The following is a 19765-nucleotide window of genomic DNA, read 5'->3' as shown; positions in this document are numbered from 1 at the left end:
TTTGGCACCGAGGCTCATTGTATTCCACCTTTGCTTTGTAACACTGTAAATATTGTTCATAAAATGTGACTTTTTACGTCACACTTACATGGCCCACCAGTCTACATGAGCAAAATTGTTGGCCCCCTGGTTCAAAACCTTGCCCACCCCTGGTCCATGAGACATATCCGCACTTGGTGTTTGTACATATATACACCATTAACGTGGGTTCCATTACATTTGAACCCACGTACATTTGAACCCATGACAATTGCACTTGCATACTATTGCACCTATTGATTTTTTTGTTTGTTTTACAGATATTTGAACCAATACTCACCCTGACCCATGGGTTTTAGCACCCACATATAGATTGAACCCGCGGATATACGCATGGGTTCAAATGTACGTGGGTTCAAATGTACGGTCACCTATACGTGTTGTGGTATGCTGCATAATCGAACTATTTGCGCATTTTCTATCTGTTGTTTAGCGATACATTGTTTTTGTTCGTACATTGTTTCAATCGCATTTCCCAATACTCTGAATCGGAACCTATCCTTAAAAGAAACATTACAAGTCTTGTCATCAGCCCGCAAAGTTGCAATAGGCACAAGTTGTAGCTTAATATACACGCCAGGTCGCTAGTTCTCCTTATATAATTTTTGTTCCGTATAAATTTATGCCACGAACGAGATTGGGGTTTTTCAATTGGCTACCTACCTCTTCAATATTTATAAGAAAATTTTGACGGTGACATTTACCAGAATTTTCGTGATGTGACACCGTGCCGGAACAAAACTCCGTGAAACAGAAATAACATTTGAGCGGCCTGACGTCTAGACACGCGATATACTTGCTCGCTGAATTTGTAAAATGCAATGATTTTCTTCAATATCGAGTCGCATTCCCACTGCGGCTTATCAAATGTCTAATCACGAAGTATATATAGCAATTCATTATTCAAAAAATGCGCATGAGTAAAATATATTACAATATACATACATACACATGTATGCACTATAGGAAAACATCATTTTTAATGCCGATTTTGAAAAATGGATATATTTTTTGTTGCTTCTTTTAATTTTGGTTACTACTAACTAAATAGGCTAAATAGCTTACTAACATTTTCCGTAATAAACCGATACTATTCACTTATGCTTAAATTCCACTTTATTATCTCATTTAAAAGTTAACAACCTCTTGAAAAGTAGATAATAATTTTTTTAATTTGTATTGGAATCAATGGAGTAAAATTAAAAACTGAATATGTGGTGAATACGCTTTTAAGACACCAAAGACTCTCAAAAACCCACCTTTTTCGACAACCAGCCGGGCCCGCTAGCTGATAGGAGTCTTGCTTGGCAATTAGAAATTTTAGAACCGATTTTTTAGAAATTTCAGGATTCGCCTCTGCGGATAACCTTCATGGCCATATCCGAAACAACATAAAATTGCACCAGCATACTTTTTGACCCACGAACAGACATTTTATTTTCACATATAGTTTTATACAGTATATCATTCTTACCACCCGCTTTCCGAATTCACCCATAAACATTGGTCATCGTAACCGGCAAAATTTGGCGTCTCAGGCAAAATTTCCTTGTCCCAGTCATAGTTCACCTGGGTTAGTTTTGAAAACACCATCTGATCTGCTACCGAGTAAATATATATACGAATAACTAATTACTTAATAACTCGCTAATTATACGACATAATTCATCCAAAATCAATAGGCTTCTGGTCCGAGATACGAAAATATCGGTCGTATACCGAAGACTTATCGATCAAAAGTTACTTACTTACTCTTACTCCACAGCGACACCGCGTATCACATCACTAATTAATTATTAACTCGCTAATTATACGACATAATTCATCTAAAATCAATAGGCTTTTGGTCCGAGATATGATGAATGCACATGCACAAATTTGGAGGTATTTCAACCTCACTTTCGTGAGATATCGCGTCAATCTAACAGACAGACAAACAAACAAATACCTATCAATATACTTACCCATCAAGATCGATAAGTAATGAGTCAAGTGCCGTAAGACGTAAACAACTTGCTTGGCGTAAATAATACTTTCGTGAGTTACTCGTTCCCTATTTTTCTCTTATCTATGTTTAAATATTGTTACTTTATGCAGCAATTACGTAACCAAACTGCGGGCCACATTCGGCCCGCAAGGAAAAAATGTGCGGCCCGCGGGGAAGTGTCAATTTTGAATGGTGTGCCCGCGTAAGATTTTTTAGTTTAGTTAATATGGTACGTGCGAGCATTTGCAATCCCTTTGCGTTGCAAAGCTTGTACAAGTGCCTGAGTGCCACTGCCATATTAGCAAAACCAGCTAGCGAAATACACGATGTTACAAGAACGTGTTTCTTCCTGAATTCGTTTAATGCCGGTTTAACAATAAATTTAAATAGCAGTTTTCTTAAGAAATTTATGCGTTTTAACTCACCATTTTTGAAAGGACCCCTAACAATGCCGTAAGATCCATAGCAAAAAAAAACAATCTTTTGTGCCTAAAACTACTAGAAAAGCTATCTTAAAAGAAGGTGCGGGCCGCGGCTTCACCCAGATACTTGTATTTGACCCGCCTGTTACGTTGTAAACGTACGTTTGTCGTATATTTTGCCACTGTATGCAGTGCATCGTGCTCTGCCTTGTATTCAATCATTGTAGACCCATTATTACCCTTTTTTTCCCTTTGTTTGTAGCGTAAATTAGTATTATTATCTATTGTCTGGTTTAGCGTTTTCCTTTCGGTCATTTGCATCACGTATTCGTCGTGTAAAGAGTCGCAGATATTTGTCTGTATTGTGGACTGTTTATTTATCTGTTATATATTGTAATTGTATTAGCCTCCCGGATCGGAAAACGTTTGGTGAGAAATTTGCCTTTTGTTGTTGTGATATGTTTTGACTTATGTTAATCAATTGTGTTTTATTCATTTAAGAAAACCGCTGTTCTTTGCCAAGTATATAAAGAAAAAGTGATTTATGCACGTGTCTTGTTTGTGGACAAAGGGGCTGAGAGTGGCGCGTTCGATACGTTTTCATTGTGTCTCGTCGATATAGATTCCGGGCTATCAAAAGACGTGACATAAAAGTTTTCAAACGATTTCAAGTGTGCAAACATAATTTGTGAAGTTTTCAATGATATTAACGTTAATACCAAAATTCTCAAGTTTTCAACCAAAGGGTTTCAAACATTAATTCGGGTTCTCATTTGAACCCACGTACATTTGAACCCATGACAATTGCACCTGCATACTATTGCACCTATTGATTTTTTTGTTTGTTTTACAGATATTTGAACCAATACTCACCCTGACCCATGGGTTTTAGCATCCACATATAGATTGAACCCGCGGATATACGCATGGGTTCAAATGTACGTGGGTTCAAATGTACGGTCACCTATACGTGTTGTGGTATGCTGCATAATCGAACTATTTGCGCATTTTCTATCTGTTGTTTAGCGATACATTGTTTTTGTTCGCACATTGTTTCAATCGCATTTCCCAATACTCTGAATCGGAACCTATCCATAAAATAAACATTATAGATCTTGTCATCAGCCCGCAAAGTTGCAATAGGCACAAGTTGTAGCTTAATATACACGCCAGGTCGCTAGTCCTCCTTATATAATTTTTGTTTCATATAAATTTATGCCACGAACGAGATTGGGGTTTTTCAATTGGCTACCTACCTCTTCAATATTTATAACAAAATTCTGACTGTGACATTTACCAGAATTTTCGTGATGTGACACCGTGCCGGAACAAAACTCCGTGAAACAGAAATAACATTTGGGCGGCCTGACGTCTAGACACGCGATATACTTGCTCGCTGAATTTGTAAAATGCAATGATTTTCTTCAATATCGAGTCGCATTCCCACTGCAGCTTATCAAATGTCTAATCACGAAGTATATATAGCAATTCATTATTCAAAAAATGCGCATGAGTAAAATATATTACAATATACATACATACACATGTATGCACTATAGGAAAACATCATTTTTAATGTCGATTTTGAAAAATGGATATATTTTTTGTTGCTTCTTTTAATTTTGGTTACTACTAACTAAATAGGCAATGTCTGGAACATTTTTTTACGTAGCATCCGCACCTAGCATTGACTCGGGGCCGAAAAAATGAGTATAATTTCAGCTATCATTGCTAGCGATATTTTTTTCTCGAGCTCGAATATTCATTTCCCTTACTTAGCCTACTAACATTTTCCGTAATAAACCGATACTATTCACTTATGCTTGAATTCCACTTTATTATCTCATTTAAAAGTTAACAACCTCTTGAAAAGTAGATAATAATTTGTTTAATTTGTATTGGAATCAATGGAGTAAAATTAAAAACTGAATATGTGGTGAATACGCTTTTTAGACACCAAAGACTCTCAAAAACCCACCTTTTTCGACAACCAGCCGGGCCCGCTAGCTGATAGGAGTCTTGCTTGGCAATTAGAAATTTTAAAACCGATTTTTAGAAATTTCAGGATTCGCCTCTGCGGATAACCTTCATGGCCATATCCGAAACAACATAAAATTGCACCAGCATACTTTTTGACCCACGAACGGTCATTTTATTTTCACATATAGTTTTATACAGTATATCATTCTTACCACCCGCTTTCCGAATTCACCCATAAACATTGGTCATCGTAACCAGCAAAATTTGGCGTCTCAGGCAAAATTTCCTTGTCCCAGTCATAGTTCACCTGGGTTAGTTTTGAAAACACCATCTGATCTGCTACCGAGTAAATATATATACGAATAACTAATTACTTAATAATTCGCTAATTATACGGCATAATTCATCCAAAATCAATAGGCTTCTGGTCCGAGATACGAAAATATCGGTCGTATACCGAAGACTTATCGATCAAAAGTTACTTACTTACTCTTACTCCACAGCGACACCGCGTGCCACATCACTAATTAATTATTAACTCGCTAATTATACGACATAATTCATCCAAAATCAATAGGCTTTTGGCCCGAGATATGATGAATGCACATGCACAAATTTGGAGGTGATTCAACCTCACTTTCGTGAGATATCGCGTCAATCTAACGGGCAGACAAACAAACAAATACCTATCAATATACTTACCCATCAAGATCGATAAGTAATGAGTCAAGTGCCGTAAGACGTAAACAACTTGCTTGGCGTAAATAATACTTTCGTGAGTTACTCGTTCCCTATTTTTCTCTTATCTATGTTTAAATATTGTTACTTTATGCAGCAATTACGTAACCAAACTGCGGGCCACATTCGGCCCGCAAGGAAAAAATGTGCGGCCCGCGGGGAAGTGTCAATTTTGAATGGTGTGCCCGCGTAAGATTTTTTAGTTTAGTTAATATGGTACGTGCGAGCATTTGCAATCCCTTTGCGTCGCAAAGCTTGTACAAGTGCCTGAGTGCCACTGCCATATTAGCAAAACCAGCTAGCGAAATACACGATGTTACAAAAACGTGTTTCTCCCTGAATTCGTTTAATGTCGGTTTAACGATAAATTTAAATGCCAGTTTTCTTAAGAAATTTATGCGTTTTAACTCACCATTTTTGAAAGGACCCCTAACAATGCCGTAAGATCCATAGCAAAAAGAAACAATCTTTTGTGCCTAAAACTACTAGAAAAGCTATCTTGAAAGAAGGTGCGGGCCGCGGCTTCACCCAGATACTTGTATTTGACCCGCCTGTAATAAAGGTTGCACACCTCTGCTGCGTTAGAATAGTGCAGCAAATGGGTAACATATAGAACAGCTGACAGCTAGCATAATAGGTGGGGTTTCGAAAGTTGTGTGTTAAATTTATACATCGGTAAATATGTCGCACTCCTTCGTTTTGTCATTCTTGTTCATATTTTTCAGCATTGTAATTACCATTACTAGATAGAATTTTCAAGGATGATCAAAATGTGGCAATCCCAACCAATAACTATGATATGTATATATCAGTGATATTTCAGTATTTTCGCATAGTTTAGTTAAAAAGTCAGTACACCTGTAGTATGCGAACCAAGATGGCGGATACCGGACAGTAGTATGTGTGCCAGGTTAGGGTTAGGCCATAATTTTATTCCAATTTTCCTTATTTTAGTTTTATTAGAATTCGGGGATTAGCCAAGTGACTCCCATACTATTTGCACCTGAAATTATGGTCTAACCCTATCAACGTTCCGATGTCCGCCATCTTGGTTCGCATACTACAGGAGTACCAATGAGACTAAGTTAACTTAAAATTTATTTTGAACGGTATTTCGACAGCCATTCACTTTTTCGTGAGTCATTGCTCAAACTTTCTTTGTAGCTCGGTTTATTGGAATTTACTTATTTTTGAATACGTAAGCTATTAGTTTACCGGACCTCCTGAAGTATGCGTACCAAGATGGCGCACAACCTGAACTCAGGTTCTTCAGGTTCTTTGACACTTTTTGGACACCTACGTTCTGCGGACTCATAGCCGACACTCCTCTTCTTTTTGATCACGTGACATCGAACGTCGATGGTTCGTAACGAAGTCATTACGGTACTTTGCTACGATTTTTTCCTGACGCTGATCGACGGTACGGTAAACCGTACTGTACTGCGACCAGACGTGTCCCTATATTTGGGCGTAGCTCTCTTGTTCTTGTTGTTCTTTGACACTTTTTGGACACCTAGTGGAAATATTAAAAAACCGCTTTTCTCTCTGATCACTGGACCAATTGCTTTGAAATTTTGAGTGGTTAAAGATAAAATTTTCCCCAGAAGGCTATTACTTTTATTCATTTAAAATATTTCTGATAGATCTGTGAGATTTGTTTTTTGTTTGCTATGACGTCATCAAACGTTCAAATCGGACGCCAGTCCTACTGTACTGCTTCGCTTGGTGTGAATATATTTGTAGACTGTGATCTGACGGTACGGCAAACCGTACTGTACTGCGAACAGACGTGTCCATATATTAGGGCGTAGCTCTCTTGTTTTATTATAGATGCCATGAGATATCACACATGCTATACATAACACGCATACAAATGGTTATATAATATTTTTTTTATTTTTGTTCATAACTTTTCATGCAGTATGACTATAATATGTTGTGCTATATCTAGAACTCTAATGAGAATGAGCCGATTCATTGAGTCGTGTTTGTTAATTTAACGGCAATTAGGCCCAGTCAAAAAACGAAGCAATTTATGTGACAATAACGAATTCGCAGGGGTAGAGGTGTGATTTAAAACTTTATGTGACAAATAGTTTATCTTTCACACAAAGCTCTTTGGTCATATGTACATCTACTATCATGTATCTTTCCATTTCTATCTTGAATAACTGCACAATCTTCTCGTTGTTGATAATCGTCTGGTTGTCCATCAAACCAGTCAGTATTAAATGATGTTGACAGTACACCATCTTGCCACATCCACTCCCCTTCTTCCTTCAGGTCATCCAAACCAATCCATACTGCGACCGCTCGTTTCTTGATGAGATTTTCAATTAGATATCTGAAAAAAGTACAAAAGTTTTGATTTTGTATCACATTTAAAAATATTCAAATATAGAAAAGAGAGAATAGTTAAAATAGGAAAAGTACAAGTGCACGTGGAGAGATAAACACCGTACTTACTTTCGAGTTTTTTGATCTCTAATACCAACAGTGGCGACTGAAGCCAATTTTTCGCCGCAAACCGTCTTTGCTCCTTCGTAATTCACGTTCCCACTAATCCAGTACTGATACCCATTTGGGGCGCTCACCCAACCAAATATGTCAATTTTCTTTTCAGGTTGAAATGGTCCGACTGTGATCAAAATGCAAGTTTTTTATCACATACCCTCAAAGAAAGTAATTGTTGATATTGGCCAACAAAAGGAGAAAATATCGTTATATTCATTATGTAAAATAATGTGTGGTGCGGTAAAAGTTTGCAAAGCGCTACATAAAATTACTCGAAGCATTTGATTGCGTATCTGTATAATTGCAATGATTCTTCTGTACATTGGATGTGCAAAAATGCAGGCGATAACTTGATCTGTCTTTAAATTTGGTTATTTTTACGATGAGTATACATGCATTTACCTCCTGGCTTTGTTCTTGGTTTTTCTCCTGGTACATTCTCGCGAATAAGAGCTAAAAGTCATAATAAACATAATTGTCAGCATTAGAAATGTGTTCTAATTATGTTAGGATTGTGACATTTGGTTAGACCAAATATCAAAAATAGTCGATGAATATCGGCCCTGGTATAATTTTATCCTATATTCACAGTTGTTTACAAATGTCTATACGGTATAACTTCATATATATGTAACATTTTACCAGAATTGAAATTATTGTTGTAAGTGAATAACTATTACGAATATATTTTTCATGCTATAATAACCATTTAGTGTACATCAACATTTTTTGCGAATTTATCGCAAAAGAAAAAATGAATAATTGAAATATTGTAATATATTCTAGCAGTTGATTGATTAAGCCCTCAAATAACAATTCTTAAAAGTCTTACTTCGCATCTGTTTTTCCAACTTTGCAATGCGTGCTGTAGAAAAACAGAAATGTCAATGTTATACATAGTAATGTATAAAATCGGAAAGTTTAACAAGTTTGTTTATAATGTTTCTAAATTGCAAAGAAGTCATAAAAACCCACACGACACTTGAAATTTATTGAGGCATGATATTTCCGAGTCTACAAAATGGTGTATGATATATCATCTGCATCAAGTAGTGTCATCGTACGTCACATTCGTACTCATAAAGAAATGAAAATGACGGCACTGCTCAATAGCATATATAATGATTTCCGCGGAAACAAAATTTATTAAATGGAACTTTAACATTAATACACGACCGTGACTGATTTCGAACTCTGTCAGCTTCATTACTGAAGATACGATTTATCAAACTTGATCGTCCTGCTATTTCAAATGCAAATTCGGGGCCTGGCATGTGTAACAGAAACAATTAACAATATTTTAATCCTAGATTGAATTGAACATAGAACAAAACTTTTTTAAATGAACATGTTGTCAATTGACAGACAATTATTAAATGTTATCAGCTGTTGCTATTTTGTATTGTGAAAATAGGCTACACGACAAGTTTAGTAGGTTTTATTGCACCTTCTACAGTAGCATTAACTGTGATATCTTCTTCTGGTTCGGACAGAGGCATCGCTGCCAAAACATTCGAGACCATCGTTATTATGTCTTCATCACTCGGACTTTCTCCTGGGGCACCGGGTGGCCCTGGTGGGCCGATATCTCCAGGGACTCCCGCTTTTCCATCTTTCCCATTGTCCCCTCTAAAACCACGCGGCCCTCTTATTCCTTTATCTCCCCTTGGGCCGGGTGGCCCTGGAGGTGGGTTCTTTGGCTATGAAAATGTTGATTTAAGGTTTTTATTATATTAATTTTCTAATACCTCGCAAAATTTATTTATTCGTCGAAATGAATCCGTTTTAATCAACTTTACAAACTTTATTCGCAAGAATTGGTAGGGTAATGACACAAAAGTGTATTAGGAAAATCTATTACCTCCATATATTCTGTTGAAAATCCAGTTATGGTACTCTACCCTTAGTATATCACAGAGACATAAGTTTATCACAGATCTAATAGCCTACATGGTACTTGGGATGAGCTAATTAGGAAGATCGATTTGAAAAAATACAACTCTCATTAAAAAATGTGATTATACACCGTGCACGTGAGCATGTGAATGCGTCATAATCAGCATGTATATACCCTATAGGGCAGGCCTGCACAACTCAAATTACCACGAGGGCCGCAAGCATAAATCTAAAGGCCCGGCGGGCCGCAAACTTTGCCACATACATATTTCATAAAATGAACTACAAATCAAAATAATATTGTGAAACAGTTAAATTCAATGAAACACTTTCATTACTGGGAAGCTTATAAATATGAAGAATCTTATTTACTTGAGTAAAAACAAGGTACAGTATTTTTGCATATGAGATGGCAAATATGTTTTTAGTGGTTCATCTACCTTGAAAACTCACCCTTCATTTTCAATATTTTTTTTTATTAGAATTAGGTATTGCGTGTTGCAGTATAAACTGACTGCAAAAAAATATTTTATTCAGGTTCAGTTTTGTAAAATCGTCCCAAATTTATTTATTTAGTCATATCTACCATTATTGGATATTTCCATTGTAGGCTAGACAAACAATTCATTTAGTACCAATAGATCTTTCTTTTGTTGTACTTTTTTGACTGATAAATTACATTTTTCTACAAAAGGGGTCGAGAGACAAATTTTTGGGGTCGCGAAGGGCACACCAGTTTCACAGAAAGTTCGATATTTATTGAAACTAGTGCAAAACAAAAATCTCACGATTTCGAATATGATCGGGGTAGCGGCGCGCTTGCATAACAATGCCGGCTTTGATTGTTTGACCCGAGAAGTGGCGTGTTTCCAAATCACCCGCGGGCCGCACAGAAGTAGCCAGCGGGCCGTATGTTGTGCAGGCCTGCTATAGGGCCTACATAATTCAATAAGTTTACGAGTAAATCTGGCGTAGTTCCAGAAACGTGCCCGCAATATTTGATACTTATTGAGTAGCAAACTAGATTTATTTAAATATTCACCTCGAGCCCAAAATTCATTCCACTCCATTCAGCTTTCATTCTTGATGTAGCAGGGTCGTAACATATCTCAGTGGTGGCACAAGTGTTTTCTGAATTAAAGGAATAATAAAAATAAACGTTATTTTAAAAACGACATTCCTGTATTTTCGCTCATAATTGAATACTTTACAATTGTAATCGGTCTGGTGGTTAGTATCTCTTTACCATAAACATTGTTTATTTATTTGTATTCATGCTTTCATATTTATATTTGTTTTGGTTGACGAATCAATAAATCTCTCTCTCTCTATATATATATATTGTTATCGCAGATAAGTGATAAAGTCTGAGTCATCGATTAGTATAAATAGATTCGTTGATTCGAGCCCCGTGGTCTGCTGTAGAAAATGATTTCACACGAGGGGATCGTTGGACTTCTAGACACCTCGAATTTGTTTGCGACTCAACAAGTTAACTATATCTTGACTGGTGACATAGCTTGACATGAGATATAACTTAACAACAGCTTAAACTACATCCATTTACAAATACGTAAATCCCATCCCAACAAAATCTATAACAACTATACTACGGCCGAGAGATTTCGACTTTTTTGTTAGACCGTCAGACGTTGCCAATCAAATCGGATCAGTATAAAAATTGAATTTTTTGATTTTTTTCAGGAATCAGTTCTCATGAAGTCATTTTCTGGCTGCATACAAAATCCGATTTTTTATAATAATATATAACTTACCCCGAGCGGAAGTTCCAATCACAACGACCCCAAGAAGGAAAATGGCCTGGTAGACGTTCATACTTGCTCAGGCGGATGCAGTTTCTGAGTAGATGGCGAATATCTTCTGCGACAATCTCTGCTTTGGTTTATCAAAAAAACTTTTTGTGGTTTTAAAATTATGTAAAGTTTGCCCGGAAGCATCTTCTCATAATGTAGCGGTAAGATCAAACACATTTTAATGGATAGATATCGGTTGCAATGCTTTCAAGTGTTATTTTATCCGAGACGGATTGATATTAGATAATGGCCGAAACCGACATGCAAGACGTCATGATGGGTTGTGGCATGTAAATAAAGTATCCACAATTTATTCAAACGATAGAATAAAATGAACAGAATATAATAAAAATTATATAAATTCCTAATTCAGAGACAATGCCGAAGTTACCTAAGGCAATTCAAGTATTTTGAATCTACATGCAATTTGAACAATAAAAAAAAACGACTATTTACATCTTACCATATCATGACTCCATTAAGAAAAGAATGAACGAAAGCACAAATCGAATGATCTAAATTTTAATCATTTATCCCTTTGTTTCAGTGGGTAAAAAGTAAATTTAAACTTTCGATCACCAATAATTTGTACGTTTTTGATGAAATTTTGAATATCTGGGTATTTTGTAGTAGTTAGGGTAAAAGAATTACACCAGGCGTCGGCAAACTTTTGTCGTTCGCGGGCCGAAATTAAAGGTTGCAAGTCATTGTCGGGCCGAACATATATATTTTTAGAGAGTTAAAAATCGAGGGAATGGCCAATGAATCACATTTTTTCATACAGATTTCAGTTAAATTTTAAGCAGCGCGCGAAGACTGATCAATTAGATATTTTCTGCGTCGTTAAACCATTTGCACTCAGCATCAACTTTTTTGCGTTCTGTTGCCATTTGTCCAATTATAAGCAATTTATAGGCTCATTTAAACGACTGATTGTGAATTATATACTTGTTAGGTTATAATATAATTTAGTATCTCAAAACAAATTCTGTTACGTAAAGAATATAATCGTCAATACAGTTGTTTTGTTAATATAATTCAGTGGAGCGTCGCGGGCCGAATTATATTGTTCCGTAGTTTTCCGCTCTCTGATCTACACGGATATGTTAAAATTTCTGATCAAACTCCAATAAAACGATTTTTTTATCATTTTGGACTCAAAGTTTAATTTTTAACCTATTTTCAATCGACTGATACAAATTTCCGGTTTTCGATCGGGAAATTGCATCGGAAGTTTGAACTTTTATTTGCGGCTCAACAAACTTTAACCGAATTGAATAATTATCTCAGGTAGCATAGGACGGTAAAATTGCTGCTGTGTGAACCGTCATGTCATATACCCGGACTTTGAGAACCTTTCCTATTGTCCCATGCATATTATTTGGTAAACTATTTGTCGCTGATCCAGATAATTCATTCGTATATTCTTCCTGCAGTGACAACTTCAATCTCTTACTTATGTATTCAGTAGACGATTTTTACATATTTTAGTGTTAAATATTTTATTTTTATTATATTTTTTTTTTACCAAGTAATTGATTTTATGTCGCGCTTTTTTTGTCTTCTGATCTTATTATGCCTCCGTGATTGTGTGTGCGTACTTTAATTCGTTTTAATACTTTTGGGTGAAAAAAGACAATACAACAACAATATAAATAAATATGGAATAAATGGCACAGCCAGTTGTTATTAGACCAAACTCGGACTCCGTTCCACCACCTAACAAAAGCAATTAGATTTCCTTCCAAGAAGCAATTTTATAACGCATAAATTCAGTGTGCAAGCATAATGCTCCAGTTTCGAATTTCTGCCGGTGTTCTTGGATCCATCGGAGACTCTCGGCGAACAAGCAACCCAGTAAACCAACCGTGTGAGTTCCAGCGACCACACACAGCCACAAGTCTAACAGAAATACAGACAAACTATTTGCTAAAATTTCATATTTATTATTGATAAACCATAGATGAAACAGTTGGGAGCACCTGTAAGTTGCATTCGTATCACCCTATTCAGTTGCTAAACACACAATACTCCGAAATCAGAATTGAAAACAGGATAAAACACAGGAAACGAACATGTGAAAACCCTATCCTATCAGATTCTACATTTTATTTTAAAGAAAATGGAGCCTATGAAAGAGTGCTTAGTTGAATACCAACGAAAGGAAGGACACGACATTATATTAAAGAATACGTCAGAAACATTGCAGAAAATTATGAATTAGATGTTATACTGGTCTTATCCCATAGCATCAAGTTAGAACCTTGACAATTTGAATATTTGCGACTTGATCGAGTTAATTTCCGCACAGCGCACCAATCCTAGAGAAACAATTTCAGTAGCAGCAATAGGTTGAATAATATTTGATTTAGTGCTCGTATATATATTTCTTCATTTTTTCTTATTTTGACTTGGTGTATTGAATTTAATGAATAATATGTCTCCATCGTCCACCACATATTGCTTGCCTTGTTGTCTGTATTTACCACCGGCCTGAAAAGAATTGTTGTATACTGATTAAAATCAACATCACAAAATACCAACAATACATCAATAATTGTCTTCTCTCAAATCCTAGGTAAAAAACTTTTGAATACCAGGATTTGAGTTTCAAAACATGTCTAAATCAAGAGCATGGTTAGCGTTATCAAGAGCATAATATTCACCCCAGAGGTTTGCTTCTGTATAACAGACATGGAAAATTGCAATGACAAGGTTTTGCACCAAATTTTACCAGTTTCACTGTAAAGGCACCCGCTATACAATAAAAACCAGGATGTATTGAACAAAAATACCTTATTATGAATGACTAGGCATAAAAATAATGGGATGCAAGAGCATCAATTGCGGTCTTGATAGAATATTTACTCCGTCATCGAGATATAACTTAGCGATCTTAACAGCAGCATGATATGTCATACAAACTGAAATTTAACCTTGCAAGCAGATTCCGATCCAAGTTCTTTAAAATCTGCAAATTTCATAACTTCAGCCATGATGAATCCTTTCTCCATATCAGTGTGAATTCTACCAGCAGCTTGGGGTGCTTTTGTCCCAAGTTTTATTGTCCATGCTTTCACCTGGAATGTCGGATATAACAATATATTAACACTAATTCAAGATGTACTGGTAATCAGCAAGTTATTTGACCGTATTTTTGGAGCTCCAGAAGTACGTGTACCAATATGGAGGTAACTAATTTTGTTCGCCTACTTTAGATCCAAGTTGTGTAAAGGGGGGAAAGCCTATGGGCAGGGGGGTATATTCACTTGTCTAATAACACAGACAGTCCGTTAACTCGGAATTGAACTAAAATAAGGAAAATCTCAATAGAATTATGGCTATTGGAGTACCTTATTATTATGTACTAAACTTGCATGCGAAATTTATCAACTTAGAATAAGACAAATCGAATGAGAACAGAAAAATGTGAAAAAAAAAAATGTAAACATATGAGTGTGGTTGCCGATTACATTGGATAAACATAAACCTATGGAACAGGACCATACTAAGTTTGTATTAGTATTTAAGTGGGAAACGCAGTTGTTATTCCAAGCTCCCTGCAGTCTGGTCGAAATTTCTCAATTCTTTGTGCCTTATCAACAGACAATTGAAGAAAACGTGCATAATGCACGTTTTCTTCAATTGTCTGTTGATAACGGAGCATATGCAAAAGATTTTTTTTTCAAAATTTAGGTTTCTCGGAGATGCATGAAATGCAAATCGAAAGTTGGATTGGGGTTGGAAAAGTGAAAAAAGACTTATAATCTGGCATTTACCAACTAACCTCATCAGGACCAGCAGTGAAAAAATATTCGAGTTGTAATGCTTTAAATCCAGTGACAATGATTTTGCTTAGAGCGTTCGATGCTTTTAATTCTTTCAAATATTCTTCAGCTTTTTCTTCACCCATGTCTAGAAGCTAAAAAAATTGTTAAAATAAATAACTTTTCATTTTAACATGGTTGTCTCAATTATAAGTACTAATATTGGTATTATTTTCGAAAAAAAATCAAAAGTATAAATCTTACAAAAACTTTTTGAAGTCATGAAGTCAAAAAATTTTGAAGTCATCGGCACAATTCACTATTTAACCAAGGACCACATCTAACTCATTGTGTAAGATATTAAATAGGAATGGAAATATTATGATTTCCCAAAGTTGACTACCGCACTGGCCCCGGAGCCGCATAGAGCACCGGAGTTGTGAAAATCGTAAAATGAGAACCAGAAATAGGATTAACCAGTATGTGCCTTATTCAGAGTGTAAGGTGTGAAAACGTCTCATAAAAAGTTGGATTAGAGAGCCTTTCGTAAAGGGAAGAGAAAAAATTAAATACTGGAATACATGAGTCACCTCCATTTCAAGAGCTCCAGAAAATGGAATAATTGAACTTCCAGGATCATGTTCTTTTACCCATTCACTAATTTTTAGCAACCATTTGTTTTTCTTCCTCAAATAATCTTTCTTACTCAGATTGACCAGGTAAATCTAGATAAATAATTGTTATTGTAAATCAAATTCACTCCAAATACAGTATAGCTGTAAATAATTAAAATCTACAAAAATTGTTTCAATTTTAGAACTCAAAATACTATACCTGGAAGAGGCAGCAAACAGACTGTAGTTCAAAATCTTTAGTCTAAGCTAGTTCATGTTAACACATATTAAATCAAAAAGCACGTATACTACCAGAAAGATAAATACTTCAAAAAACAGATGATAATTGTTAATCACATTCACTCCAAATACAGTATAGGTGTAAATAATTGAGTACTTTTGAAAAGATCTACACAAATCGATTCAATTTTCGATTTCAAACAATTGTACCTGGAAGAGGACGCAAACTTAGTTCAAAATCTTCAGTCTATGCTAGGTCATGTTAACGCAAATTAAATCCAAATTAAATCCAAAATCATGTATAATACCAGGAAGATAAATACTGAAGAAATCGAATTTAAAAAACAGATGAAGAATAAAGTTCATACGTGAGGTTTTGATGTCAAAAAAAGATGTTTGTTCAAAACTTCCACTTCTTTCTCATTCCACTCTGCAAACCTTATCGGTTTCTTTTCATCATTGAGCATTGTTTGGATTCTAACGAACGTATCATATTCAACTTTGTACTAAATGATAAATAGTTCAATATTTATTTTTATACAAAGCTCTATCATAAGATGAATAGGTCAAAAGAATATTGGTTGGAAAAAGCAAAAAAGACATCTAAGAAGTAAGAAGTAGGCATAGAAGACTTAAAGAGTACATTCGACATTGGTATTAAAAACCTACAGTAAAAAAGCATAAAAAATAAATTTTTTCATTTTAAGACAACAGTTTAAACGAGAATATCGGTCAGAGACCGAAGACTTATCGATCGAAAGTTAGGGGATCCCCCAAAACAGCGCTCTTACTCCATAGTGACACCTTGTTTCCCATCACTAATTAATTGATAACTCGCTAATTATACAACATAATTCGCCCAAAATCAATAGGCTTCTGGTCCGAGATAGGATGAATGCACATTCAAAATCTGGAGCAGATTCAATTGTAAGATATCGCGTACATCTAACAGACAGACAGACAGACAAATACCTATCAACATACTCACCGATTAAAATCGATAAGTAATAAGCATTTCGTCATGATTACTGATAATATTCGACATACTCGTTTATCATTCATATTACATCAATTCACAATATTCTATTTAGCAAACTATATCAAAAGACTTGTTAGAATAACTTTTAAGTTTGATTTGTAGAATATCCGGGTATGAACAGGATAGATTGCAAATTGAGAAGACATATGCAAACCCTAAATACTATAAGCTACAAAGTATTTCAAATTAACAACAATATCAGAAAAAATATCTTTTAATATGATGATTTCAAACACTGTTTATATTTTACATTTATATTAAGAAGTTTGAAGAATCAACATTTCACTAACAACTGACCTTTTTCTCGCCTCCTCTGACAAATACTTTCTCAAGTTCAGTCAGTCGTTTTGATAAATATTCGATATCTTTCAATCTCAATTCATCGTGAATTATTTCCATGTCTCTGAGAGGATTGACGTCCCCTTCTACATGAGTTACCTGATTAAATACATATCAATGATGAATTAAATTCATAGCAGTTCTAATGTATAAAAAATGCTAGGTCAATTGGTGATTATTAAATTATATTTGTGTTGGCTAAAAGTCCATAATAGTAATTTGAATGCATTCAAAAAATGAAACTTGGATTATTGTTTTGATTAGTTTTCCATTCATTACAGTTTTAAATTGAACTTTTCTTCTTTTTCCTGAAATCAAAAATGTTAAATATTGTATTGAATATCTTAAATTCAAGCCAGTTTAAATATTAGATTTATTTTGAATGGTCTTAATCACTATTTGAATGGCCTGCCATAAATGACGGATTCTGACTCAAAGTTAGGACAAAAACATGAGTTGATGCATACAAAAGAAATTTCACCAATAGTACAGTGATCCTTATCCATATATAAATTGCTATAAAAGTTTTTCCAACTATATTGATTGTTAATAAAGTTTTTCGAACTACTGTATATCAATTTCTAATATGCCTCATGCAAACTTGATAACACTTTTAAGAAACTTCTGCTAATTGCTAGGCTAATTCTCCATTCATCATCAATTTATAAATAAGCTTAATTTAATTTATGAAGTTTGTTTCCAGTAAGCAATACATAAGGAGCAAACAAGATTCCATGAAAACTTACATCGTCGTCGTCAAATGCTCTTGTCATGTGAAAAATTGCATCACAGCCGCTGATATGTGATAAAAACGCATTTCCTAATCCTTGACCTTCATTTGCTCCTTTCACCAATCCTGCGATGTCCACAACAGCAAGGAATGCTGGTACCTATAAAATTCATTTTAGATGAATAAAGTTACAAAATAATAAATAGTGAATACATTGAAATTTTAAAAATTATCTGACAACAAATATAACTTTCTCATATAAATAGGATAAGATTTTCATATTTGTTCCAGAAGAGAGGAGAGACAACTTAATCATGTGACGAACCACAGCCTCTCATCCGTTTACCAGTCCATGTCTGGTATGGAAATAGTTAACTAGTTATTCGTTTCAGATGCATAATGATGAAGAGTAACACAAGTCAGAGTACAAAAACCCCCTACAACGGCAAAGAGTCTAGCAATCCTCTTGCACATAATTATCCTCAAGGCTTTGAACCTGAGAACCAGCGCAGAATATTCAGAGGTGTGAGAGGTAACCATCAACAATTATTTTATCAACCTTGCTAGCTGGTTTATGATGTTTACACAAGAAATCCCATCTTTCATCAGGTACAGGAACTCTGCTCTCATTCGGATCAATCGTACAAAAAGGAAAGTTTTCAGCAGAAGCCTGGAAAACGGATATAGCTTAAGATACCGTATATATTAATTACATTTGGTATAAAAAAAAAGAAATAAGATCTACTTCCGAAGTTGTGCAATCACAGAAACATGATTTTATTTTGTTTCCCAAAAATTTAACATTTTTTGTTCTAATGCAATTAGCTCCATATCACTGTATCATTATATTTTCACAATTTTCAATTTATTTATGTTGATATTGTTTGTGAAAAATAAATTTCTCTCTCTCATTGTTCAGGGATGTTAAGAGTAGAACAGGAAAAATAGAGTATCCTTCATTTCTAAATAAAATTAAATATTTATCTTGAAATAAATTGAATCTTCCCTCAATTTTTGAAATTCAAAATTTCAACTCGTCGGGAATACAGTACCCTATTACTGTATTATTGCTAAAACTATCAACCAATAATAATATTTAACTCTAAAATTTGTTTACCTGGCTTTTTGTGAGAACGTTGAAAAATGTAGACTTGCCGACGTTTGGCAATCCCACGATTCCTATTTTCAAAGACGTCCCCAAGCGCCCGAGCAACAAGGGCTTTTTTACTTCTTCGCCCTTTTTCTTGGGAGGCATATTTCAATGTTGGAATGGGTTTATACTTTTCTACAAGACGTCAAATAATAACTGTTTACTTTATTGGTTATCAGCCCAACAATTCTCACAAAAAAATAAACTGTAAACCAGCCTACCAGCGAGTTATAACAGCTGCTGACGCAACTGGCCCTCTTTACTTCGCGTCACTAATTTCACACAGCACATGTTTACATATTTTATTAATATACAACGTATGGTGTCGCTCTTGTGTCAGCTTTTGCCAGCGACCTCTTGCAATGAATGTTCCCATAGCATCTATTTTCTTGTGAATTTTTTCCGTAACAATATAACATGTAAAAAATCCAAGCATCTTAAAATACCTAATACACTAAAAGTGAATTTTTTATTTGTTTGATGCATTCCAATGTAT

At 35.1% G+C, this 19765-nt stretch overlaps 2 protein-coding genes across 2 annotated transcripts; both read right to left on the bottom strand.

Moving 5' to 3' along the window:
- Nucleotides 1–7043: 7043 nt before the first annotated feature.
- On the bottom strand, nt 7044–11477 carry LOC120336564 (uncharacterized). The gene is made up of 7 exons (XM_039404263.2): nt 11352–11477; nt 10619–10707; nt 9128–9380; nt 8513–8545; nt 8083–8133; nt 7633–7804; nt 7044–7510 (listed from the first exon to the last, which is right to left on the bottom strand). The coding sequence occupies exons 1-7, from the start codon at nt 11410–11412 to the stop codon at nt 7264–7266; spliced, it is 906 nt and encodes a 301-aa protein (XP_039260197.2). The 5' UTR covers nt 11413–11477; the 3' UTR covers nt 7044–7263.
- A 1838-nt stretch (nt 11478–13315) lies between these two features.
- LOC120336561 (obg-like ATPase 1) lies at nt 13316–19549 on the bottom strand. The gene is made up of 9 exons (XM_078109995.1): nt 19237–19549; nt 18679–18789; nt 18136–18279; nt 17348–17488; nt 16380–16517; nt 15748–15882; nt 15178–15312; nt 14327–14470; nt 13316–13883 (listed from the first exon to the last, which is right to left on the bottom strand). The coding sequence occupies exons 1-9, from the start codon at nt 19372–19374 to the stop codon at nt 13782–13784; spliced, it is 1188 nt and encodes a 395-aa protein (XP_077966121.1). The 5' UTR covers nt 19375–19549; the 3' UTR covers nt 13316–13781.
- Nucleotides 19550–19765: the final 216 nt, after the last annotated feature.

The sequence above is a fragment of the Styela clava genome, chromosome 2 (genome assembly GCF_964204865.1).
Source record: "Styela clava chromosome 2, kaStyClav1.hap1.2, whole genome shotgun sequence".
Taxonomy (NCBI): Eukaryota; Metazoa; Chordata; class Ascidiacea; order Stolidobranchia; family Styelidae; genus Styela; species Styela clava.
The sequence above is the reverse complement of the archived record's forward strand: the minus strand, read 5'-3'. Positions and strand labels throughout refer to the sequence as shown.